Source organism: Zootoca vivipara, chromosome 7 (assembly GCF_963506605.1).
Source record: "Zootoca vivipara chromosome 7, rZooViv1.1, whole genome shotgun sequence".
NCBI classification, from domain to species: domain Eukaryota; kingdom Metazoa; phylum Chordata; class Lepidosauria; order Squamata; family Lacertidae; genus Zootoca; species Zootoca vivipara.
Genome location: NC_083282.1, coordinates 76,780,735 through 76,806,736, shown reverse-complemented (window position 1 = coordinate 76,806,736; position 26,002 = coordinate 76,780,735). Strand labels below are relative to the sequence as shown.

General features: G+C 44.2%; 1 protein-coding gene across 1 annotated transcript in view; it reads left to right on the top strand.

Annotated features, from left to right (window-relative positions):
• Nucleotides 1-26,002, top strand: part of PREX1 (phosphatidylinositol-3,4,5-trisphosphate dependent Rac exchange factor 1) — a 240,368-nt gene that overhangs the window by 80,197 nt on the left and 134,169 nt on the right. Inside the window, exon 2 of the mRNA XM_035122595.2 lies at nt 25,101-25,172. Coding sequence (XP_034978486.2) covers nt 25,101-25,172 — 72 coding nt within the window. The remainder of the gene's footprint in view (nt 1-25,100; nt 25,173-26,002) is intronic.

Here is a 26,002-nt window from a genome sequence, read left to right as displayed (position 1 = left end):
CGGTCCACTGTCCCTCAGACCTTGTGGGGGGCCAGACTAAATTTTTTTTTGGGGGGGATGAATGAATTCCTATGCCCCACAAATAACCCAGAGATGCATTTTAAATAAACGGACCCATTCTACTCATGTAAAAACACACTGGTTCCCGGACCGGCCGCGGGCTGGATTTAGAAGACGATTGGGCTGGATCCGGCCCCTGGGCCTTAGTTTGCCTACCCATGCCCTATAACATCCTTTCTTCTAGGCTAGTGTGACAGTCTCAGCTTCTAGCCTTCCCTTGTTTTATCTGTCCAATCTGGCATCTGACCACCAGCCTGTTTGTGACCAAACCTGCTGCCTCCATGATCGTTGACTTACCTATGTCACACCTGGATGCTGTGCAACCAGTTAGTTGCAGGCTGGCATGAGCATAGGTGAGCCTGATGGGACCAGGTGTCCTGAAAGTGCTACAAAAGGCTGCCAGTGAGCTACTGGGCCCTAAAAACATTTAAATATCGAAAAGAGCACCTTCCCCAATATTAACCATCTCTGACCCTGTGATCGGCAGGTGAGGCCTTGTTGGTGGTGCTGCCACGGGAGACTGCCTGATTGGCATTGCTTTGTGACAATGCCTTTTAAGTGGCATTTCCCCACTTGTGGAATGCCCTCCCTTGTGGGGTGTGTCTGTCTCCTCTGTTGTTGACTTTGAAGAGGAATTTTAAAGCATTCCTGTAAACCCAGTATTTTGATGGCAGAAAGATGCAGTTTTTGCCAAGTTTCTATCCTTAATTAGATAGCTTTTTAAAATGTTGTGGTATTGATGTGCTTGCCACCCTAGGCTCTTTCAGGAGGAAGGGTGGTATATAAATTGAATAGATAGTAGTAGTAGCAGCAGCAGCAGCAGCAGTAAAAATGAATGGATGGGTATTGGAGTAAAGGAAAGATATGGAGTAGAGAACTTCCAGTTTCTCAGCTAAAATGATCAATCATGACTCAGGTAGCTTTTAGAGGTAAACAGTTCTTCTGTGTCCACCTTAGTCACTCAGGAGATGACAATGGAAAAGTGGATGTAGACATTTCTCCACAGTTCCTGTCCTTGGTTGGTCCTTTGCACTACAGATAAAGTTCTGGTTTTGATCTGAGAGTGCAAATAATTGGTAGATTGCACATTGACTTGCAGTAGTTGCTCACTGGTGGCAGATTTCACTAATCTGTAAGATAGCCAGTACGTTTCCAGTTTAATTGTGGGAAGTGATATTAAACCAATCTACATACTGCTCTCTGAACCTCATAGACCAGGCATGAGGAATATGTGACTCTCTGGATGCAGTTGGACTCTAGCTCACATCAGCACCAGCCAGCTTAGCCAATGGGCAGGGATGATGGGAATTGAAGTCTAACAACATTTTTTAAGATCCCTCCACTCTGTCAGCAGGGAATTAAAAATATCCTTTTCATACCATAAGACTGGGTAAAAAGGAATATTTATTATGCAAAGTGTATTATATCAGAAATAATTAGGACTCCTACACCACAGTTAGAATTCAAACATTAGGATTTCCCAGTAATTACACTGATTTTTTTTTAAGATAAATTGTCTTCCACAGACTGGAATAGATCAAACTTAAAGAACAGAAACACAAAAGCTTTCATTCAACAGACAGCCATGTGCATTTGACCTCAAGTATTGGTGGACAGGGAATATAAAATTCCCCAAAGAATTCCACACTTGCTAAGCATTTTTCAAATTATGACATCAATCCCCAGCCACTTACTCCTTGTACGTGTGGTCTTCCCTTTCAATTAGCACTTTTTTTGGCCTACTGACTAGCAACTGTGCCTTGCAGGAAATGTATTACAGTCGAATGGCTTTCCTAGAAAAAGGACTGAAAATGTGTTCTTAGAATAACTTAGATAGCGGCTGTAAATTAACTAGAAGTCTAGTTCTAGCTGCAGCCGTACCTCCAGGAATTAATGCCCTGCGCTTAAATTAGAACCCTCTGTTCTGCAAATGGAGCAGAACCCCACTGACCATATGTCCTCCTTCTTTACAGTTAAGGGAATGCAAGCCCTGCTAGAATTGGTTCCACTTGGAAGCTCCAGATCAGAGCTCTTGAGCGGAGCTGATTTCTGCAGAAAGCGGGGCTTGCAGTCGGCAGTAAGTTCAGCTTTAAAATTGTTAAATCCCCCATGCAAACACACACACCAACCTATTTGAAAACACTATTACACTCAATTGATAGCTGGCCTCTATTGCAATTAGAAGCAGTTCATTGCTTCCATCTATTCTGGAATCTTAGCAGAACTGTGATGTGCGAACCAAGCCAGAGGAAAAAGAACAAAAGCCAATGTGTGTGATATTTGTGGAAGGGAGACCTTGTTTGGGTTTAAAATATGAACATTGCAAAACCTTTTTATAGAGGCTCTGTGATAGGATGTACTCTTTTTCTACAACTTTTTATCCCCCCCCTCCTCTTCCAACTGCCTTGCAGTAAAGCGTGGTAAGGAGTGACTTCAGCAAATCAAGGCTGTTCAGGCACACAGGAAATAGGAAAAGGGTTGATCATGATAAAAGGACTCCTCTTGGGCAGCTGTACCTGCAAAATGGAAAATAAGACTGTGTCCTTTTGAAGGAAAGCATCTCTAGACCATTCCTGGCTCCAGGTCTTATCTAAACTGACCTGCCAGGATTTCCTGCAACAGCACAGGCAAAAGCAGTTCCAGGCTACCAATACTGTGTTTGTGTAAGAGTCATTCAGACAGCAGGGTAGATTTCTCTTAATATTGTAGGAGGGTTGTGCCATTAAAAAAAATCACCTTACTTGTCATTTGAGCCTACTGCTTAGATCTTCACACTAGCCACATCATATGCAATGCATTCCTCTCCCCCAGAAAACACACCGTGATTTTATTTTTTAAAGCTACTGTATCTTTCAAAAGGAAGCTTAGAATAATTGTTTAAAAAGGATTATCATAAAAATAACGACATATTGTTTTTAAAGATCATGTAGCAAAAGGCAGCACGGAAAGCGGCTGCAATCAAATGCAGGCATACTTTGTTTTATCACACCGCAGATATTGCCCCCTGCTGCCGCCCCCCCCCTTTCTAGCAACAGGATAGGAACTGGCTAGGTCTAAAGCTGGGTCCCCCCCCCCTTCCTGGAGCCAGGAGGGCCTGGCTTAATAGACTGCAGTATACTGCAAACATAACTTTTATATTTACTGGGAAGCAAAAATATTTGTGTGACTCACTTTATTTGCAGTTTTCATTTATTGCTGTGGTCTGCAACTGAACCCACAACATCTCCAAGGTATGCCTTTAAAATACTATTAAAACCTTCCTCCCTCCCTCCCTCTCCTCCTCCTCCACCCCTGGGTGTCAGGACTTGGAAAGGGAGTTAATTTATTTTCTACTTTTGCTGCCTGCCTTTTCTCCAATGAGCCCACAGTATGCAGTTCTTAGAGGAAGAACTTCAGTTTATCCTCACAACAAGCCTGTTAGGCTGAGAGATAGTGACTGGCCCAAGGCCACCCAGTGAGTTTGTAACTGAGTGGCAGGGGCATCCTAGCCTGGTACTCTGCCCACTACCCCACACAGTTCCATAGATGGGGTACCACCACTGAGAAGGCCCCGTTCCTGGCTGCGACTCACCTTTCCTCAAAAGGAGCACCTAGAGCAGGGGCTCAGTTCAAAATCATAACTGTGGGGAGGCTTGCATGGAAACAGGTACTCCTTCAGATATAAGGATGAATGTCTTTTAATGGCTTTATAGGTTAAAAATAGCACTTTGGATTGCACCTGGAGTGGGGGAAATATGGTACAGATAGCAGAGCACTGGCAAAATAGGATCGGTTCTAGCTGGCTCGGTTAACATGCCATTTTTCTGAACTAGCTGAAAATATAACTTCTGTCTTATCGGCAATCAGGTAGTAATGGCATTCTCTGAAATTAAGAATCAGTAAGCAGCGTTCTCTGAAAGAGATTAAAAATCTATATACAGTTGAGACCTCTAATCAAAAGGAAGAGCAAAAGAGAGATAACTTTTCAAAGAGTCCCTTGACCCCCAGACATGTACCCACTCCCCTCCATCCTGCGCAAATGCAGTTTTAAGGAGCGTGCTTTGGGCTCTAGTTCTGCCTTCCCTCTGCTTCTGTTGTGCTTTGGCCTTGTTTTCAATTCAAAAAAAGAGGAAGCGATTGGTAAGCTTCCTAACAACTAACTGTGAATACCCCTTTTCAACCTGGGAGTGGTTGAAAAGCTCATCTAGTGGTTGCAAAGGCAGCTACCCATTCCTCTTGCATCTTCTCAAAATAGCGACACCTTGTTCTGGAATTGTGACCTGTGTAGGTTCTGTGTGTAGGTTTGCTGCATGTGTGATAGCTGGGATAGCTCAGTAGTAGACCGTGAGACTCTTAAATCTCAGGGTTATGGGTTCGAGCCCCACATTGGGTAAAGGGGTCTTGCATTGCAGGCGATTGGACTAGATGACCCTCGTGGTCCTTTTACAACTCAAAAATTATGTGATTCTATGAAATAATAGTAATAATAATCTGGCTGGGTTTCCCTAATTGCTCTGATGAGTTGGCGAAGGGCAGTGGCTCAGTGGTATAGAGCATCTGCTTTACATACAAAAGTTTCCAGGTTCAATTCCTGGCATCTCCAGGTATGGCTGGTAGAGATGAGTAATGAGCTAGATGGAGCAGTGGCCTGAGTCTGTACAAAGGAGCATCCCTGGCCCCTGTGTGAAGTTCTTGTTCAGAGTCTATCAGAGATGCAACTGTATACTGCTCTCCCAATTCCTGGCACTCGTCCACAACATGGGTGTCATGAAACAGGTCTCCCTCGTAGTCCACTGTCAGGTCTAATCTCTGCATATTCCTACACCTTCAAATGTGTTTCAGTCAGTTGAACAAATTTATTCAGGCATTACATTGAAAATGTTGGGACTTAATTGGAGCTGTCCACTGGGAAAGGTTCCACAGTGAGACGGCTCAGGGGAAAACAAGCTTTATAGCATCAATTCATCACTCCAAAATTCTGCTCGCTACAGAATCATTAACAAATTCGGTCCAGACTGGGGACCTGTGAAATTGCTCCAACTTGGATTGCTGCTGCTTGTGAATTACAAATTAGCTCAGACCAAGTTGTTAGTTTTCTTTTAGAGGAAACTTATTTGATTAATCATGTGAATATTAATTAATGAGCTGATCAGTTAAAGAAATACAAATAATCCCAAGGGACAATGAATGCTTTTTTTTTTAGATTATGGAAACATTATTATTTTTTATTAGAACATTTATATCCCATAGTTCTTCCAAGGAGTTTAAGCTTCTCCCCCCTCCCTTCATTTTATTATCACAACAATCTAGGGAGATAAGTTAAGGGCGACTGTCTCAAGGCCACCTAGTAAACTTCATGGCTGAGCAGGAATTTTAACCTCCCAGGTCCTAGTCCAGCGCTCTAGCTGCTACCACAGACTGGCTTTCAGTAAGCAGCATCTTGGGGCCAAAGTATATGTGACATTAATTGTGTCATTTGCTGTTTTGCAAATGCTTTTTAAAATAGTAGTTGGCATTGGGGTGGGGTGGGGATCTGGGTTGGGACAACAGCAGACGAGGAAGTTTTTTACCCTTTCCTGCCCCACTGTAGTCCTGACAAAAATTGCCCTCCTGAAGCTGCTGTGAGTCTCAGGGTAAATAAAACCTCTTACTTACACCAATGGGAACATCGCTCCTGGGGGGTTGTTTTCATTGGGAGGGTAGTGGTGGGGAAGGAAGAGGTTAACTCCACTCTCCCAGTACACTGTGGTTTCGATCCTCATTCCCTCCAATGCCTGCAACTTCCCATTTTGAAAACAGTCAAGAACTTCAACAGGACCGTAAGGGTTATAGCCTCAAATATAGCAAATAGCAGCACGCTAAAATTGGTGTGTTTAAAATTGGTGAATTATGGTGCTGGAGGAGACTCTTGAGAGTCCCATGGACTGCAAGAAGATCAAACCTATCCATTCTGAAGGAAATCAACCCTGAGTGCTCAATGGAAGGACAGATCCTGAAGCTGAGGCTCCAATACTTTGGCCACCTCATGAGAAGAGAAGACTCCCTGGAAAAGACCCTGATGTTGGGAAAGATGGAGGGCACAAGGAGAAGGGGATGACAGAGGATGAGATGGTTGGACAGTGTTCTCGAAGCTACGAACATGAGTTTGACCAAACTGTGGGAGGCAGTGGAAGACAGGAGTGCCTAGCGTGCTCTGGTCCATGGGGTCATGAAGAGTCGGACATGACTAAACAACTAAACAAACAAAACAAAAATTCCTAGTCATTAAATAACTATAAAATAACGTGTGCATGCACACGAAAGCTCATACCAAAATATAAACTTAGTTGGTCTTTAAGGTGCTACTGAAGGAATTTTTTTATTTTGCTTCGACTCAGACCAACACGGCTACCTACCTGTAACTATAAAATAACGGTTAAAAAGGACTTTAAAAGATAGCAGCAGGAGGTAGAACATTTGGTAAAAAATGGCACTATAGTACACCACCACCACCACCACCACCCATAAAGCTCTCCTAACAGCCAAGAAATAATGGGTCATATGTATTTCCTGGGAAGAGTATTCCAGAGATGTGGAGCCACCACACAAAAGGCCCTGTTTATGGTACTCACCTGACAGCTATGCACTAGAGAGCAGGCATCAGATGCTGTCCTTAGAGTTTGGACAGTTCCATAAGGGTGCACACAGCCCTACCAGTAATAATGTATAGAGTACATAGGGCAAAAGATTCCTGTATTGGTTGGACCAGATGACCATCGTGGTCCCTTCCAACTCTACAATTCTATTCTGCCAGTTTCTACAGCAGGGTGGCACAACTTTTCATTCTGAGTGTGAGTTCTTCGACACAGAACCTGCAGGCTGCACTCTGCCTTGTCACATGGGATGGGGAGTGAAGCAAAAATTAGATGAGCCTACCACCCCTGGCCCCTGCCCTGGGTAAGTGGGGCATTGGGGTTTGGGAAGGAGGCATGAGGCTTTGGCAGGGTCCTAGAGCCCTCTCATCTCCTTCCCAAAGCCCAGCACCTCCCTCACTCTGCTTTGGGAAGGCTGTGCAAGGGGCTGACAGGGATTTCAAATGTTCATGTGGCCCTTGGGCTGCGTGTTGGACCACCCTAGGTAGTCATGTATAGTTTGGCATGTCCCCAAGAATGTGAGAAAAGAGTGTAATGCCTCTTTGAAGTTGGCATCACAAACGTCATGCTTTTGCATTCTTATACCAGATACAATTAGAATCCCTCCCTCCAAATCTGCTAGTTGATCAATCAAATGCAACGTATGATTAGATCAAAATCTTTTTTTTACTTGGTTTCATATAACGTAATCTGACTCTGCAGTCCCGAAACTTGCTGATGCCCTGAATGCATTATTATTATTATTATTATTATTATTATTATTATTACTACTATTTTCATTACAAAACCATTTATTTAGCTGGCTGTGGCTGAAAAGCTTAGTTTGATGGAGGGAATTCTGAGAGGTTTGGTGGATATACCACACATCCTTGGCAATCCCAGAGTGTTGCTTTTATTAAATTCAGGGGCATTTTCCCACTCTAAATATTTCATTACAAATAAAAGCACCGCTGTGTGTGAATTTTCTGTGGCTGGCACTCGGCTGAGCTCACAGCTGTGATTAGGAGGCTTGCAAAGGCTACATTCAATCCAGTGTGCAAATTGGGGAGTGAAGTGTTAAATCAGCTATTTTCCTTGGCCTGGGAAGCTCTGGTGGGAGATCTGGGGCTGGCAAGACTATCTGGAGTTTCTTTGAGGCTGGGAGGCCAGGTGAAGAAAGGGTAGCTCACGGGGGAATGTACTGTGGGCGGCATTTGGGAGAAGATGGGGGGGAGCTGATAGTTGGAGAGGTAGTCTGAATTCTAGGAGCGTCAGCATCAAAGGGGACTCCTTGTGTTCATTTATTGGCCAGAAAGTAGGTGCTACTTGTCAGGAGCTAATGGAAGGACAGCCAGAAAGAACACAGAATAGAAAGCTAAATGAATAGGCAGCTTAACACAACAAGTCAGCTCAGTGGCACATTATTAGACTGCACAGTTAATGTGCTTTTTGCAGAAGGGGCTGTTCTGTATGCTGAAGTTGGAGAAGTTGGATAATAGCCCTACCTTTTAAAAATCCGTGGCTGTCAAGTAGCCCGTTTTCATGGCAAAAGATTTCAGTTTCTAGAGACCTAAAAACAGAGAGGCCCTGAACGGCTGCTATGCTTACTGTTCAGAAAAGAGTGCCATAGGTTTGGAAGAGCAGAAAAGTTGTCATACCTTTAGACCGTGGGAAGGGGAAGGAGAACTTGCTGTGCATTCCAGTCAAGGCCTAATAACTTTTTGTAAACATAGCTATATTGACTCAGAATAATAATTCCAAAATCCACATTAGGGCAATATGTTTATTTGGCCAACCAAAATGTGACAAAATGGTGTGCCTTTGAGTTCCCCAGAATTGGAGAAGTGCCTAAAATGGGTGTTGGTATTTTTCTTACCCAGTTACCTATTGTAGCTTTAGAAAAACTGCTCAACCAGATCAAGTCTCTCTGATCTTGAAGGCTTCTAGTATCATTCTACTAGAATGCAGGCAGGACTTCCATGATTGCATGTTCCCAGACGCAGAGAAGATTCTCTTGATATAGAAAATTGGCATTTCAAGGACAAGGCTAGATAAGAACCTTTCCCCCCCTTCTATTTTTCATTGTGGAAATCTTCTCCTCTTTTTTGCATAGAGGATTATTCAATCATGTGAGTCCCAACTTGCAGGCTCAAGTTCTATAGCCTCAACTCAGGTTTAACATTACGAAGTAGAATCTCACCCCAGCATTTTGCCTTATGTTTATTTTGTGATGCAGAGCAATGTCTTTTTTTCACATTCATGCATAAATTGCAATTGCATGGGTGAAGTGCCTGGCATCAGATAAGCATAGCTCAGTGATATAGCACCTGCTTTGCATGCAAAAAGTCTCAAGTTCAATCCCCACTATCTCCAGGTGTGGCTGGAAGAGACCTGGAGAGCTGCTGCCTATCTGTGTAGATAGTCGATGGACCAGTGATTTGACTCAGGCATAAGGCAGCTTCCTGTGTTCTGATGAGTACAATTGTGGTTTCTTTTACTGCAGTGGTGTGAAGCATGTGCCGATTCAAATAAAGCCCTGAAGAAGCGCTGGTGTATTCTGAATCAGTAATTTGCGCATGCATCCCATAAGGGTGTATGAGACTTGGATTCCAGACTGGCTCCAGTGAATCACAAAGGCTGTGAAGTCACAAAAGGAACGTTGGGCTCCCTGCCAAGACACCAGAGTAAGCAACCAACAGGAGTTCCCAGAATGAGGCCAAATCTATGGGAATGCTGGAGAGGGTAGATTCTTGATTAGCATTTCATTGTAATGTACACTAGCGGGCTTCTTTCCTCTTCAACTTCCTCTTCATGTTTTAAAAAAGAATGGCCTGATTCTTTTCCCTGACCCAGAGGAAACTGGCATTTGAGGCAGCATGTGATACGATTGTGTTTTTGCAAGAGCAGGCACTCGGAGGAGAAATGAAGAGAGGGAGGATAGCTTTGCTTTAATCCCTTGAAACAAAAGCAGTGCAGGGTACCGGGAAATGATTTAAACGATTTAAACAAGGAGGAGCAATGTGGAAGCGAGAGCTAAGCTGTGCATTTTCTTAATGACCCTTGTCCACCAAAGTTACAAAGGTTGTCCCAGCCAGTCATTGGTTTCCTACAGCCCATTTAGACTCAGAGGATCTATGACAGTTGACTTTGATCCTATTCTCACCTTCTGGTTGTACTAGGATTTCTGAATGGTACTTAGCACCATTAGTCAACGCTGGCTCCCTCGGCCTATAGAATGAGATGAACACCGCAACCCCAGAGTCGTCAGCGACTGGACCTAACAGTCAGGGGTACCTTTGCCTTTACCATTGTCACCAGCCAAAGATAGCAAAGCCAAGGGACCTGAAGCCGGCTATTCATGTGCCTTGCAAATTCCTGTCACCCAGAATTGTCTGTCCATTGAACCAGGCATTAATTTGAAACTCAAGGTGCTTGTTTTTGAAATTTCAGTAGCATACTGTATTCTTGTCAAGCACAACAGGCTGTTAGTAAGATTTTTGAAGATGTTTTATCACTTGCTCTTTGCTGCCTTGGTCTCCTTTGGGAGGAAGAGTGGGATATAAATATAATAGATAAAGTACCTGGTAAAAAAAAGGGCTGTAGCTCAGTGACGTAGAGCATCCCAGGTTCAGTTTCCAGGAAGGGCTGGGAGAGACTGTTGTCTGCAATCCTGGTGAGCCCCTGATGGCTTTGCTTAGTTGAGGGACTGCAGGTCTCTGAGTTTATACCAAGGAGCAGTTACTGTATGTCTTGACTCTGAGGACCTGAGCTATGATGCACAACAGCACAATCAGACTGAATTGAGCCCCACAGACCCTGAAGATTAACTGCCCAGTCACCTTGTTCTTTTCCCCCCATTCATTCATTCATTCACATTACCCTTCCTTACGTCCCAGGAGCTCAAGGGAGCTCCTGAGATGTAGGTTAGGGTGAAGTGAGTGGAGAGATGGGCCCAGGATCAGCCAGTGAGCTTGAAGGATGAGCAGAAATTGGAAGAGGAATCTCCTCAGTTCTGGCCTGGCATTGCAGTCATTACATCACCCTGGTTAAAAGCAAAGACGTTGACTGTAGGATCCTGACTAGGCCTAGGACTTATTCCAGCTTCAAAAGCTTGAGGCTGATGAAGAAGACTCTTGGGTTTGGGGGTGCTTGGGTTTTTTTTGGAGGGGGGGTTGTTGCTGTTGTTGTTTTTTGTCATTTTATATCTTGTGATTTACGTGGAAATGGTTCAGCTTGGTTGTGTATTTTTTACAAAATGTTTTATTTATTGTTTGTGACTACTTTTGCCATATTGCAGTTATGTATCTTCCCACCGCCACCCCCCGGGTGTTGTAAGCTGCCTTGAGCATTGCTTGACCTGTGGAAAAGCAACATACAAATAAAATTATGTATTTCTGTCTGTCTGTATGGTTGTGTTGAAAATCCTTGAGTGTTAGTTGTTCTGCACCAAGGCTGTACCGGGTGGTGAATGTTTCTTTTTAGTATTTATATATAAAACAAGAAAAGCTCATTTCCCAACGCAAGGATATATATATATATACATACATACATACATACAGTGGTACCTCTACTTACGAATAACTCTACTTACGAATGTTTCTACTTACGAACGGAGCTCCGTCCGCCATCTTGGATGTGGTTTAGATAGGATTTTTTCTACTTACGAATTTTTAGATAGGGTTGCTTCGACTTACGATTTTTTCCGACTTTCAAATGTGCGTTCGGAACGCATTAAATTCGTACGTAGAGGTACCACTGTATATATTACCAGTGAATGAAGAGATTCATATAATAGCTTCTTTTGCGCAGTAGCCTGGATTTTGATTGCTTTCCCATTTACACTTAATGGGTCGATCTTTTAGCTTTCAGACACTCATACATAAACTGATTGCTGTTGTCTGCCAGTTTTCTGAGGTGGAAGAATCCACAGCAGGGCGATCTCAGTATGCATTTGGATTGCAGCCAAATGAACCATATTAAGGATACATTATCTAATAAGAGAGAGAGGGGGAAAGGAAGGTATCAGGTTCTAGATTTTCTCCCTTCAACCAGGTAGAGGATGCTCCATAATCCTAGCATTGAGAAAAGAAACCTTTATTTCCACATTAATAAAGTTCTCTGCTGCTTTGTGGCATATCTTTGGGAGAAGAAATGGCTAAGGAGTAAACCCTACACAGATCTGGAGTGGAATCCCTAAGACAGTTGGGTGGTGCCTTGTTCACCGCCTACCGGCCACTCTCGCCTCCAAGCTCCATAATAGCGATGGCACCATCGAGAATATACCCTTTTGCCAGCTTGGTTAAAATCAGATGCTGGTATTTGGAGCAAGGCTGGCTTTGGAGACATTAGTGGATTTGAGGTTCATAAAGGAGGATTCTAGCTATCCTTTCTAGCACGCAAATTTTTCATATGCAGGGAATTTACGGGAGTTGAAGGACTTTTCAGCTAAGGGAGCTCTGCCTTGCCTCCATTCAGAAGATGTGCCACCCAGACATTGAGTTACCACTCCAGTGGTCCAGGTCACATACCACAGTGAACGAATTACTGTGAATGCACCTCTATGGACTGTTTGCTTCCTCCCTACTAGTGCACAGAGGCAACAATCCTTGCCTTAATGCTACACCTGTACCAGGGATAATGGTGGGGTTTTTTTGTTCCAACAAACCACAGTCACTAAGCCAAGAACAAACGAAACCACCCTATGCAAAGCATTGATGCTGAAGCCCCATTGAAATGTATGGGATGTGCATTCATTTCAGCGGAGCTTGCTCAAGAGAACTAAACTAGTGGGATTGTGCTCTAAAGTCAACATTTTGCTGAACAAAAGATGGCGAACAAGCCCCTATCTGAATGTTGACCAATGAATGTTGGTGGAATATAATGGTTTCCACATAATTGTGTGTGTGTGTGTGTGTGTCCGCCATCCTCTGCTTCTGCCATCAAATTCTTAGTAATCTAGCATTTCATTTCCTTTTCAGAGGGTACACCGGCTCTTAATAAAGATAAGCCGCTATAGCTGATCTTTGAAAGTAATATAATGCACAGGAAGCAAGGAGAGGAAAAGGTTCTCATTCTGTTTCCTGTCATAAATTACCCAGCCTTTTGCAACCTCGTGCCCTCCAGATGTTGTTGGACTCCAACTCCCATAAGCCCCAGCCAGCATGGCCAGTACTGAAGGGTGATGGGAGTTGTAGTCTAACAATATCTGGAGGGTACCAAGTTGCAAGAAGCTGGGTAACCGAGTCCATGCTGAACATATTTACAATCCTAAACATAATTTACTTGGAAGCAAGCACGTTTTTTTCCACAGGAACCTTGCAGATAGACTGGTTTAGATAGAAATGCTTTTTAGCAGGTGTCTAAAACAGTAGAACAAGGGGGCCTGCCTAACGTTTATGTAGTATATTGAAAAATATATACTAATGATAATATCATACCAACACAGGACACTAAAAAAAACAAATTAGGGCAGATATTGCTAGCCTTCATTTATGAAGGTGAAGTAATTTTGGACTAGTCTAGTGCCTTAACACTTCTCCCTTGAAGTGCACTGGAGATCACCCCCACCCCCCCACCCCAAGCACTGTCTTCCTCAGATGCAAATCTGTGCTGGATTGCTAATTAATTTCTTGTATCCATGAACATCCTCTTCCTCTGAGACCTGGGAGGATGTTCATTAACATTTTTCCAGTCGAAACAGTGGCAGAATGAGCCAGAGAACAAACAGGGACTTTATCTGTACCTCAATCGTATCTTACTCTGTATAAAAATATCATATGCCATCGCTTTGGGTGGGAGTTGGACAGAAATTTGCAGTTAACAGCAAACAGGGGTGTTTGGCTGCAAATACTACTCCATACCTGATGAAAATGCCCCCAATACCTTGGTTTGGTTCACCTAGATTTCAAAAGTACATTTGGTATGCATGATTCACAGATACATGGCTGCTCCCTGCAGCGAGTTAGCTGATTGTAGGTTGTGTCCAGGTCAGTGGACCATTTAAGTGCCCCCCTCCCCCCTCCCCTTCGTGCTCTGCGTTGACCTTGATGACAGGACCTAGACAACAAAGGATGACTTTGCTGAAGACCTGAAAGCAATGCACTTAGCATTGACTGTGAATAAACAAAGTCAGGGTCGCTTCAGATTAATCTTTCCTAATTAACTCTGTTAAGAGCAATGTTGAATTCTCTGACCGAAGGACTGTAGGCCCCAGTTCATATATTCAGCTGTGGGCAGTGATGAAATACAAGGGTTTCGTTTTTGTAAGTTGCTTTAGGTCCCTATTTGTGAAAAAAAGCTCATAAGAATAAGAATAAATATATAGTGGAGGAATGACATGAGCCCACGTGTTCAGCTGTGGGCAGTGATGAAATATAACGGTTTCGTTTTTGTAAGTTGCTTTAGGTCCCTATTTGTGAAAAAAGCTAATAAGAATAAGAATAAATATATATAGTGGAGGAATGACATGAGTCCTTCCTGTCCACAACACAGACTCCAGTATGAGCTTTGTCCTTCCTCTATGTCAGGCATCCCCAAACTGCGGCCCTCCAGATGTTTTGGCCTACAACTCCCATGATCCCTAGCTAACAGGACCAGTGGTCGGGGAAGATGGGAATTGTAGTCCAAAACATCTGGAGGGCTGACATTTGGGGCTGCCTGCTCTATGTGATATCCTGCTCAGACTGAGGTACATAGATTGTTGTTGTTTCAGAAAGTTTTTAATGTTTGATGTTTTATTATGTTTTTATATTTTGCTGGAAGCTGCCTAGAGTGGCTGGGGAAACCCGGCCAGATGGGCAGAGCCTAACAACAACAGCAACAGTAACAGCAACAGCAGCAGCAGCAACAACAACAACAACAACAACTTGGGGCTAGGGAAAGTCATATACTGTATACAAATAGTGAACTCAAGTGCACCCAAATAGCCGAATGGGGACTGAGCATGCTCGGTGACCACAGAAAGTTTGTTGGGGAAGGGGATGGAAAATTGAAAGGTAGGTGGACTGGGATGTTCGGAAAGAAGGCATGGCAGCCGACAACACTGAGCAAGACCATTGCACATTGCAAGATTTTGTTGCAGGTCCTTCTTATGTCCACCTATTAAAAGGTAAAGGGACCCCTGACCGTTAGGTACAGTCGCCGACGACTCTGGCGTTGCGGTGCTCATCTTGCTTTACTGTCCGAGGGAGCCGGCGTACAGCATGTGGCTAGCATGACTAAGCCGCTTCTGGCGAATCAGAGCAGCGCATGGAAACACGTTTACCTTCCCGCTGGAGCGGTACCTATTTATCTACTTGCACTTTGACGTGCTTTCGAACTGCTAGGTGGGCAGGAGCAGGGACCGAGCAACGGGAGCTCACCCCATCGCGGAGATTCGAACCGTTGACCTTCTGATCAGTAAGCTTTAGACACAGCACCACCCGCGTCCCATGTCCACCTATTAGGAAGTCCCTATGTTTAGCATATCCTGCCTGGATGATGGGATGTGGCAGCTGGATTCAGAAGGGTTTAGCTAACTGCTGAATACTTTCAGTTGCTGTTGAGACCACCCAATGGAAAGGAGGGGTAGATGCTGTTTGGATCCTCTGGGGTTCTTCCCTCTGTGCTAATCAGAGAACTGTCAGTTTCGCTGCCATGTGGGGCTTTCATTGTGATGTAACTGATGTTATGAAAGGGAGTGATGGCCCAATAGCTGGCAAACGCTGAAGAAGATTGACGGTTGAAAACAGCAGGAACCATCTGTGTCTGGCAGTCTCCTTAGTCTGTAAATTCACAGTTTTTATTTTATTTTAAACCCATTGTTTGATCTTGGCGGCTGCTTTAGATTTCTTCTGTGGAGAGTAAAACAGGGCTGCTGGTATGGGTGGGAGCCTGCCATCAGTTATGTGTTGGCAAATCCCGCTGGCTTCAGTGCCGCTTGTGCATTAGAGTTTCTAGGCGCAGGATTCTAGCCTTTCAGGGGATGAGAGAAGGACCAGAATGGGGGAGGGGGAGTTCTTTGTAGTTCCTGTGTGAATTGGCACCCCGCCGGAAAAGTTTCAAAGCAAAGTTTCAAAGCTTGTTGATGAGCACAAAACTCTGTTGTGGTGCTATGATGTCTGTTTATTGTATGGCGATGAAAGCACAGTTAATATGTAAAGAGAAAAGCAGATTTAATACGTAAATAATATGCTACTCTACCAAACTAATCCTATGCAAACGGGATTGCAAGCTCTTTTAGATATGTGTGCGGATGGTTGCGGGGGGGGGGGGAGCTCACCTTATTCGAACCTGCTAATACATTGCAATATGTGCAAATTTGAAATTATTTTGTAGCTCAGCTACTTAAAGCAAGAAGGAAACTTTGTCCTGGAGGATTAAATCAAAGATTTGCTGTAAGCAGGCTAAATTTCAGTTCTAATGCAATACACAGGGGAGTGGAGAAGTATTTCTCAAGTGTTTTGAATTTGCTTAAATTTATATACTTTTTTTTAGTTCTGTGTATGTTCCGTCATCTATTTTCTTGGTAGATGAGTGTGTATGGATATGGCTTTGCTTTGGGCCAATGCCTTGAGCAGAATGGTGGCCCCTTTCAGTGATTCCAGCGATGAGGAGAAGGTGATAGTGTTCATTCTAAAATAAGTCTTTTCAGACTCTTGCACAATGCCACAAGCTCTGCGTATTGGAATCTTACCACCTCAAACTTCATTTGACACATGAATTCATTAAGTAGCTTAGGTTCAGCACGAGCACATGCACAATGTGGAAATGATCAGATTGGCCTACCTTATAAGGCTATTGTATTTATTTTTAATGATTTATTTATTGATTAAAGTATTCTGAGGCGCTCAAGTTAAGAAACAGTTCCAAGATGGCTTGCAGTACATTCAATTATCATTCATAGTTGTGCTAATAGTAGTAAGTTAAAAGTCAAGGACCCCTGGACGGTTAAGTCTAGTCAAAGGTGACTATGGGGTGTGGTGCTCATCTTGCTTAAGGCCAAGGAAGCTGGCATTTGTCCACAGACAGCTTCCAGGTCATGTGGCCAGCATAACTAAACCGCTTCTTGGACAACGGAACACCGTGAGGGAAACCAGAGCGCACGGAAACACTGTTTACCTTCCTGCCGCAGCTTGCATCTACTTGCACTGGCATGCTTTTGAACTGCTAGGTTGGCAGGAGCTGGAGCAGAGCAACAAGAGCTCACCCCGTCGAGGGGATTTGAACCGCTAGCCTTCTGATTGGCAAGCCTAATACTGGTTTAGATCAGTATTAGAATTAGTATTAGTATTAATACTATTATTATCAACATGTTTATTATTATAAGTATTAATATTATTATTTTTGTTTTTGTTATTATATTCTCATATTATAAAATATATCCTATATTAAAACTATTATAATATCATTATCAAATCAGGAAGAACTTTTGGACAGTAAGAGCTGTTTAACAGTGGAACAGACTTCCACAAGAGGTGGTGGATTCTCCTTCACTGGAGGTTTTAAGTAAAGGTTGGATTGCCATCTGTCATGGATGCTTTAGTTGAGATTCCTGCATTGCAGGGGGTTGGACTAGGTGACTCATGGGTCCCTTCCAACTCTATAGTTCTGTGATTCTATTATTTTTAGACTGCCCTTCAACCAAAGTTCCCTGCGCAGTGTACAAGAATTACAGTAAAATGCAACATAAAAATCAAACATGGAAGCCATAAAATGAGCAAAGAACACAAATCTTCCCCAAATTACCAGTAGGATGCTACTTAAGCTGCTGGAGACTCTGGAATGCCTGGTGGAAACAGGGGTGTCGCAATATGGGGGCGGTGGGGGCAGGGCGCCCCAGGCTCCACTCTGTGGGGGGCAGCGCAGCGCCCCATCGCCACCTCCACCAGTGGCCGCGATGGGCACCACCCCGGCAATACGCTCCATACTGCGCATGCGTGAGCAACCCGCTTCATCGTGCGCATGCGTCGTGACCGGGCAGCAGAGAGGTTGCCGCCCCGGGCAGCAGAGAGGCTCTGTACGTGCCTGGGTGGAAAGCAATGTAGTCGCTCCACTGACAGTGTGGAAATACAATATGTTTCAGAGGGATGTTGGGGGTGGCCTCATATACACAAGATCCTAAGCCCATGACATGCCCGAAACGGGCCCTAGAATGGACTCTGCCAATAGAATTGGTGTAGTTAGTTCCTTCCCATTGTCTGCAACGGAAGGGAAAGCGGGAAGGAAAAAATGGAGGAAGGATGGAAATGGAAAAGGGAAAGCTGCTCCCCTCCTGCCCTGAGTGCAGCAAGCCAGCTGTGCTTAGGCAGTGGAGATAGCTCTGCCACCGAATCCCCCCTCTTCAGTGTGGTGTAGTGGTTAAGAGTGGTAGACTCATAATCTGGGGAACCGGGTTCGTGTCTCCGCTCCTCCACATGCAGCTGATGGGTGACCTTGGGCTAGTCACACTTCTCTGAAGTCTCTCAGCCCCACTCACCTCACAGAGTGTTTGTTGTGGAGGAGGAAGGGAAAGGAGAATGTTAGCTGCTTTGAGACTCGGGTAGTGATAAAGCAGGACATCAAATCCAAACTCCTCCTCCTCCTCCTCCTCCTCCTCCTCCTCCTCCTCCTCCTCCTCCTCCTCCTCCTCCTCCTCCTCTTCTTCACCACCACCATTGATAGGGTTGCTTTGTAAATCAAGGGCAGGTAAATGCCTTCATCTTAGCACAGCTAAAAAGCTTTTGAACAACTTCGAAATCATAATGACTGCTGTGATGCTTGTGAAAAGCCTTAAATAGTTAGGGAAAACATTAGATTCCTACTAAGTATTCTTGGTGATTTTTTTTTACTATGGTACTTAAATTGATGACGCTTTGCCAAACATTGGAAAAGCTCTTTCAGTGTTTGCTTTCATTTCTCAATCAGTTATTTCTTATTTTCTCTCTCCCCTGCCCCAAAAGGCCATTACTCAAGATTTGCAGTAGTATTTTTCTTGTGCACTGTTACATACTTGACTACATATTTTAAAAGCACATTACTGATTCCAGGACTTTCTCTCATTTCTCTCATTTTCACTCTGGTGTGTGATATTTGCTTTTTCTTTTGAGGAGCACTGTTTTATTTTATTTATTTTGGCAAGATCCTGCCTTTATTCTCTGTGTTTCACTGGTGGTGTAGTTTGAAGTGCAAGAATGGTACTCCTGAAGATAGATCCCACTTCATTCATATATTTTTTTAATTGCAGAAAAATTGAGTACCGGTATTATGTTTTACAAAACATTGTGTCCTTGACAGCCAGGTATTATGCAGGCTGCCCTTAGTCCCCGGATTTTCTGAAGACTCGTCTGAGACTTCTCAGGCATTTACGGTACACCTTGTATAAACATGGGAGAGAATTAGCTCTGTCTGTGTCAGTTGGGAGACTGGCTGTACTTCGGAGCAAGTTGTAATGCACGAGTAAATATTATATTATTTCAGGAGTTAGTGAGGTTTTAAGAAAAACAGACCTCCTTGTTTGCCTTGCAACTGGGGCATACACACAAAAGTGGAGGTGTAGTCAATGTGGTCATGCCCTTCTGTATGCTGGCTGAGGCTGATGGGATATCTCCAGATCGAGTGAGTCTTATGTACGGTATATTTTCATAGTTAACGTAAGAGGAAGACCTACTGTCTTAAGTTTAGAATTAGCCACTCACACCACCACTTTTATTAAGTAAGACTTGACTCCAGGCTTCAAGACATGTCTCACCCAAGACAGAGAATTGAGATGCATCAGCCATAGTACAGTGGTACCTTTGTTTGCAAACAGTCTGCTTTGCATACGTTTTGGATTACAAACACGTCAAACCTGGAAGTGTGTGTCCCGGTTTGCAAAACATTTTTTGGATTACAGCCCATTTTTTTTGGGATTATGAACAATTTTTTTTTTGGAGGCCCCATTGGCGAAAGCACGTCTTGGGTTGCAACCTATTTTGGTTTACAAACGGACCTCCGGAACGGATTATGGTTGTAAACCAAGGTACCACTGTACTGTAATGCATTCTCCACAGTGGATGCGGTGGTGCAGGAAGAGGGCAGTGGAACAGACAAATATCCATATCACAATGATTTGCAGGACCTGAATTTATAATTATTTATTTGACATCTCTCCCACCTTGGAATTCAGAAGGACCCCCAAGGTGGCTTTCATTAGAAACTCATCAAATGCCATTGCATGGAGCTGTCCCCTGCCAATGAGTGCTGGTTGTGTTGCCAGAGTAAAGATGAGTTTGTCTAGGAACAGGGGTAAGAAACAATGGTTTGTGCTTCTGTATAGGGGACAGCTGCAGAGGAGAAATGCTTACATAACTTGGCACCAGCCACCTGAATCCCCGGCCCCCTGTATTTTAAAACAATTCATATGTAAAGTGTGTGTAAAGCTTTTGAGTTTTATGCTACTCTTCATCATGTCGAATGTAAAGGTAGCAAAATGTCAAGGGTACAGGTGAAAATCAGAAAATTAAAATATCGTCGAAAAGTGCATTTATTTCAGCAATGCAACTTAAAAGGTGAAACCAATATATGAGATAGATGCATGACATGCAAAGCAAGATATTTCAAGCCTTTATTTGTTGTAATTGTAATTATTTGTCGTTAGGCGGGTCAATTGTAAATGGAATATAATTGATAGAATGTAATAGCGATGTTTATTTTTGTATTACTGTAACTATTTGTTTTATTACTGTGGAATTTCCAAAAGAAAGCATTTGTAAAAATAAAAATAAAAATAAGAAAATAATAAGTTGCATTACTGAAATAAAGGCACTTTTTGACAATATTCTAATTTTCCGAGTTTCACCTGTATATATACGGTAGAAAGGACAACAGGATGCAAGAGGGAATACAGCCACAGCACAGGTAGTGTGAGCTCTTTGCAATCCATAAACAAGTTTCCACACCAAAACACAATTAAATTTGATTTACAATACTTGCTGCAAATAAAACTGCCTTTGCAATTGTTGGTTGCACCAAAAAAACAACTGCACCCCAAACCTTTCCCACATGGGAGTAAATAATCTCTTTTGCCCATACACAATTCCTTTAGGGCGTGGTACAAGTTCTTTGTGTAGGTGTCAATTATACAAAGCAGTTAATGATGACAGACAGAAAAAGTGACACTCCTCCTGTTATGCCTGGATTATTTTAATTGATCCTAGCGGATTTTCTCCTTGATGGGTTTATCTGATTTCGTTTTCACTTGCTATCTCTTATCTCCCTTCCCTACAGAGAGAAGAGGAGGGATGTAACATTTCATCTTCTTAGTCCCATAATCGCTACATGCTATTTAGGGTTTAATCTTGACATTGCAAACCAGCTTCTCGAATGTCACAGCTGGTCCAATGCTTTGTTTGTTCATTATTAAGTATCCAGAGCCTAGAAATCTGAAGGGAGACCTAAGCATGACCCACCTTTTACTGTGTAACAGAAAACGACAGTAGAAGAAACCAATAGCCAACACTAGATTTAAATAAAAATATCTAAAACTAATTCTCACTGAAATAGTCTGTCTCTTAATGTTCTGGCAGCTTGCAGTATTATTAATTTAGTAATGTAGTTTCTGAGTATTCAAAGGCGGGGGGGGGTTCCCTGAGTATGAAAAAGTGTGTAAGTTGGTGATGAAAGGAAAATTAAGGGTAGGGGGAGAGAGGGAATTGGCACAGTCCCTTAAAAACTAGTAATAAGCATCTTTTGTGGAAAAATAGGTTAAAAACAACAACAGCCCTTCTTTCCTTTTAGAAGGGGTGTGGCTCAGTGGTAGAAGGACCCAAAGTTTTATCCTGGGCATCTCCAGGTATGGCTGGGGAAGAGCCCATTCTAAAACTCTGGAGAGCTGCTTCCAGTCATTGTACCGAGTCAGATGGACCAACGGTCTGACTCTGCATAACACAGCACCTGGTATTCCTGTGTATACACTGATATTTCAGGAGGAAGGTCAAGAAAAAACGGTTCTTTTTCTGCTCCAAACAATTCCATCCCCACTCCTCTATGGGGAAAGAAGTTAAGAGCCTGACTCAGACAGCCACCAGGGAGAAAATCTGCTGGGATCAATTAGAACAGTCCAGGTGTGAAAGGAAGAATCGAGGAGAGGCAGGTTTTTGTTGTTGTCATCGCTAGCAATTTTCTATAATTGACGCCCACAAAAAGAACTTGGCCCAGGCCTCGGAGGAACTACGGAACAAGCAAAGGAGAGTTTCCCCCCCTCCCATATTGTGGATGAATGACAAGGGAAGCCCATTTCCTTCACGCTCCTCCGCTTGTGAGATTCACAGGAGCATCTGGCTGGCTGCTGCTTTTGAAAAACAGGATGCAGGACTGGATTGGACCTTGGTCTAACCCAGCACTTATTGCAGTCATATGTTCAGTGTGTGTGGATGAACTCGTGTTAAACAAAGGCACAATTGAAAGCGAAGTGTTCGCGGAGGAGAGACTACAATCAAGTGGCTGTTCATGGGTCATGGGTGTCACCTCTCCAACATGAGGGTAAAACCGGGCAACTGATTCTTAGCTTCAGTATGCCTCTATTTCAGGGATGTGCCTCCTCCTCTTTCCCACTCTTGCTTTGTTGAGCCCTTTCGCCCTTCTTCCTTGACATACATCTCTTTACATGATGAGAGCCAGGCCTCTTGCTTGCCTAATCTAGTCAAACCAGTTCCGTTTCTAGAGGAAGAAATGGGAAACCTTGGAAAGAATAAAAACATTGCTGTCCTTTGGTGTGCCAGTGGTACTAGGTATCTGTCAGGGGTAGACCAGGAATCAGCGCGGAGCCCCAGTGGAACGGTGCCTGAGCGCCAGGATGAGATGATGTCAGTTCTGAGTGTCAGTCTGAAGGTGGTGTTGAGGCTCTTGCAGTGGAGAGGGGAGCGGGGGATGCTGACAGCTCACAGGAGCACTGGGGAAGGTCAGAAGTGTCGGACCAGAGTATGGTGGAAGGGGAGGCGTTGGAGGCCAGGGAACTGGCTTGACAGTTAAGCAGTTCAGGGGGAGAGGGGAATATGCCCACCCCTTCACCCCAGGTTCGTAGGAGGGACAAACGGTGGGAACAGAAGCGCAGGCTGAGAGTGCCAAAGTTCCTTTGTTGGAAACGTTCCTGCCAAGTGGCACTTCCGGATTCTGACTTGGACTAGACCAGGGGTGTCAAACTCAAATTCATCGGGGGCCGCATCAGCAGTTTGGTCACCCTCAAAGGGCCGGTTGTATCTGTAGGACTATGTGTCCACTCTTTATTATCATAAATTATTGTCACTGCATTCAATTATTACTGTTTTTTGTAATAATGTAAGTAATAACTAGCTCTGAAAGCAGAAACATAGTCAGAATAATGGCAAGTAGATATTCAAATGTACAATTATTGTACAATTTATTGAAAAATGATTTTTGGTAACTGCACTGGGTGGTGGAGGCTCGCTAGGGTTTCATGCAGGACCTTTGCAGAGCTACTAGTACCTGGAGATGCTGGGGTCCTTCTGCATGCAGGACAGATGTTCTGCCAGTGAGCCACCACCCTTCACCAAAGGGACTGGCTGAGGTTGACTCACTGGAGCTGCTCTCCTGGTTCCAGGGTTTAAGGGCCAGAAGTATAAAGCAGCATCCTATGTTTCTGAGGAGAGGGAGAGGGAGGGGAGGGAGGAAGGAAGGAAGGAAGAAAAGAGGGAGTGGGAGGGAGAGAGGAAGGAAGGAAAGGGGAGAGAGAAAGAAGAGTAGGAAATAAGGAAGGGAATAAATAAGGAAAGAAAAAGAAAGAGGGAGAGAAGACGGAAAGGGAGAAAGAAGGAAGGAAGTAGAGGGAAAGAAAGAATAAGAATGAGGGAGAGGAAGAAAGATGGGAAGGACGGAAGGAAGAAAGGAAGTAAGGAAGGAAGAAAGAAAGAAATAAAAGAGGGAGCAGGAGGGAGAGAGGAAGGAAAGGTGAGAGAAAGAAGAGTAGGAAAGAAGGAATAAAGAAGGAAAGAAAAAGAAAGAGGGAGAGAAGACAGAGATAAAGAAGGAAGGAAGGAGAGGGAAAGAAAGAATAAGAACGAGAGAGAGGAAGAAAGAAAGGGAAGGGGGGGTCACCGCCTTGATTCAGCGCCAGAAAAGAGCGCGAAGGGACCCAGGGGCAAAAAGCATTTCCCGTGCAGTGTGAGGCAGCGGGTGTCCGTTTTAGGAGAAGTGCGTAAAGCCTCAGAGTTGCACGTTCGTGAGGCTGAGCCGCGGCAGGAGGAGGAGGAGGAGGAGGAGGTGAGGCAAGAGGAGGAGGCGGAGGCGGCGGCTTGCCGGGTCGGTGCCCGGCAGCGCCGTGCGGAGAGTCCCGAGCCTCTGGGACGCAGCAGTGCTCTGTAGCACTTTGAATCCTCCTCTTCCTCCACACGGCGCTGCTGGGTGCTTTGTCTGTGCTTCAGCAGCAGCAGCAGCAGCCGTTTCCAGGCGACGAGCCGTGGCAGGAGGAGGATTCAAAGTGCTACAGAGCACTGCTGCGTCGCAGAGGCTCGGGACTCTCTGTGCGGCGCTGCTCCGGCCTCCTTTCTACCCCCCCGGCCCCAGCTGTTTGTCAGCGCTTTGTCGGCGCGGCGCTTCAGCAGCAAGGTCCCGCTGCTGGATCCCGCTGGCTGGGGCGCTCGGCGGGCCACATGACGAGGTCTGGCGGGCCGGATTTGGCCCCCGGGCCTTGTGTTTGACACCCGTGGACTAGACGGTCATGTTCTTTATTGCTCTGTCTTGTACATATGTATATAATAAAACTCTGTAAAAACCAATTACGGAGTTTGGAGCGCGTTACTCATGAGAAAGCAACACAGCGCCCTGACAGTATCTAAGTAAAAAGGGACACGGGCGCTGTTTCTTGCCAGTTGGAACCCAAACATTAGTGTCCCATTAGTGAAGCAATGCATGTTTTGATAGTTTTGAGCATGCAATGTGATCTGCCCTTTGTACCAAGAAGCCTCATATTTGTATCTTGATGATTGGATGCTAACAAAAAACCCAAAAGATAGAAGCCATATCTGTTCATGGTTGCTGGTGCTCATTATGACATTCCCAAAAAGGCAGGAGTCAGGGAGCTCAAACAGTAAGTGGATTCAAAGGCAATGGCAGGTAAAGCCAACCAATTTGGAGTTTTGTCCCCATTATCCTTCCTGCCAACTTCTACTAGGGCAACGCTGAGACTAAGGGAGAGGAACTGACTGCCAGTTCTACTCCCTGGACTGGGTGTAAGCAGTGTTATTTTTAGTCAGAACTCGCTGGAACTCAGTTCTGGCACCTTTCAGGTGGGCACCATTGACATTCTAAGAGAACAAGGGTGAGTTCGTGGTGAATTCTGGCACCTCTTTTTCTAGAAAAATAGCACTGGGTATAAGCAGGAAGACAGGCAGGTTGGTGGGGGCTGGCTGAGGGCAGACTGAGATTGGTGGGGCAGTATCCCATTCGCCAGTTATCTGTTTGACACTAACCCACTTTCCCCCTTTTTGTTCCCCATAGGCGTTTCTCCACCGAATTAGACAGAGCGCTGTGGACAAAGCTGAAAAATACATAACAGAGGACAACATCAAGGTAAGTCTCTCAGAGTAGCAATCTCTTTGTGAATTATTTAGAGTATGGCAACAGGTTGGGTTTGCATACATCTGGTCCATGAGTTGTTAGCCACTGCTGATGAAGGACTTCCATGTTATGTTAAATGCACAGGCATTTTTCACCTTTGAAAGATGCAGGTAGAAAGAAACAGGTAATTTTCCCCCCTAGCATGGAGATGCAGCAGTGGGGAAATCTTTACCTTAGTTGCTGCCTGTTACGTAGTTGTTGAAAGTTGGCGGGATAATAATAATAATAATAATAATAATAATAATAATAATAATAATAATGTGTAGCAACCCTAGGCAAACCTTTGCTCCCAGGGACCAATGGGAAGGTCTAGCTGGGTGCACCTATAGTTGCCAATATTTAATTGGTAGGCAAAGTCTTGGGGTTTCTACTGATGAATGAGCCATTTCTGGATAAATTGAGAAAATTATTGGCTTGATCTCAGCCAATTCAAATTGATGTTGATGCTATTGTGTTCCACGTCAAGGATGCAACAGGGTCCAGTTATCCTACCACTATGAGACTCAAACCCTCATCCACACCACCTAGTTAGATAGATGATAGATAATCTTTATTGTCATTGCCCCATACAGAACAACGAAATTGAAAAAACTCTACATCAGACATTCAAAACCAACAAGCCTGCTATCCCATCCTGGTTAGCCCCCACAGACTCTGGTACCCCATAATTAAATACAATATACTCCCATAAAGACTACCTTACACTTCATTTAAAACCAAAATTGCATTTGGATAGAAACTGTTTCTCAGGAGGCTAGTCCTAGTCTTCATAACCCTGTACC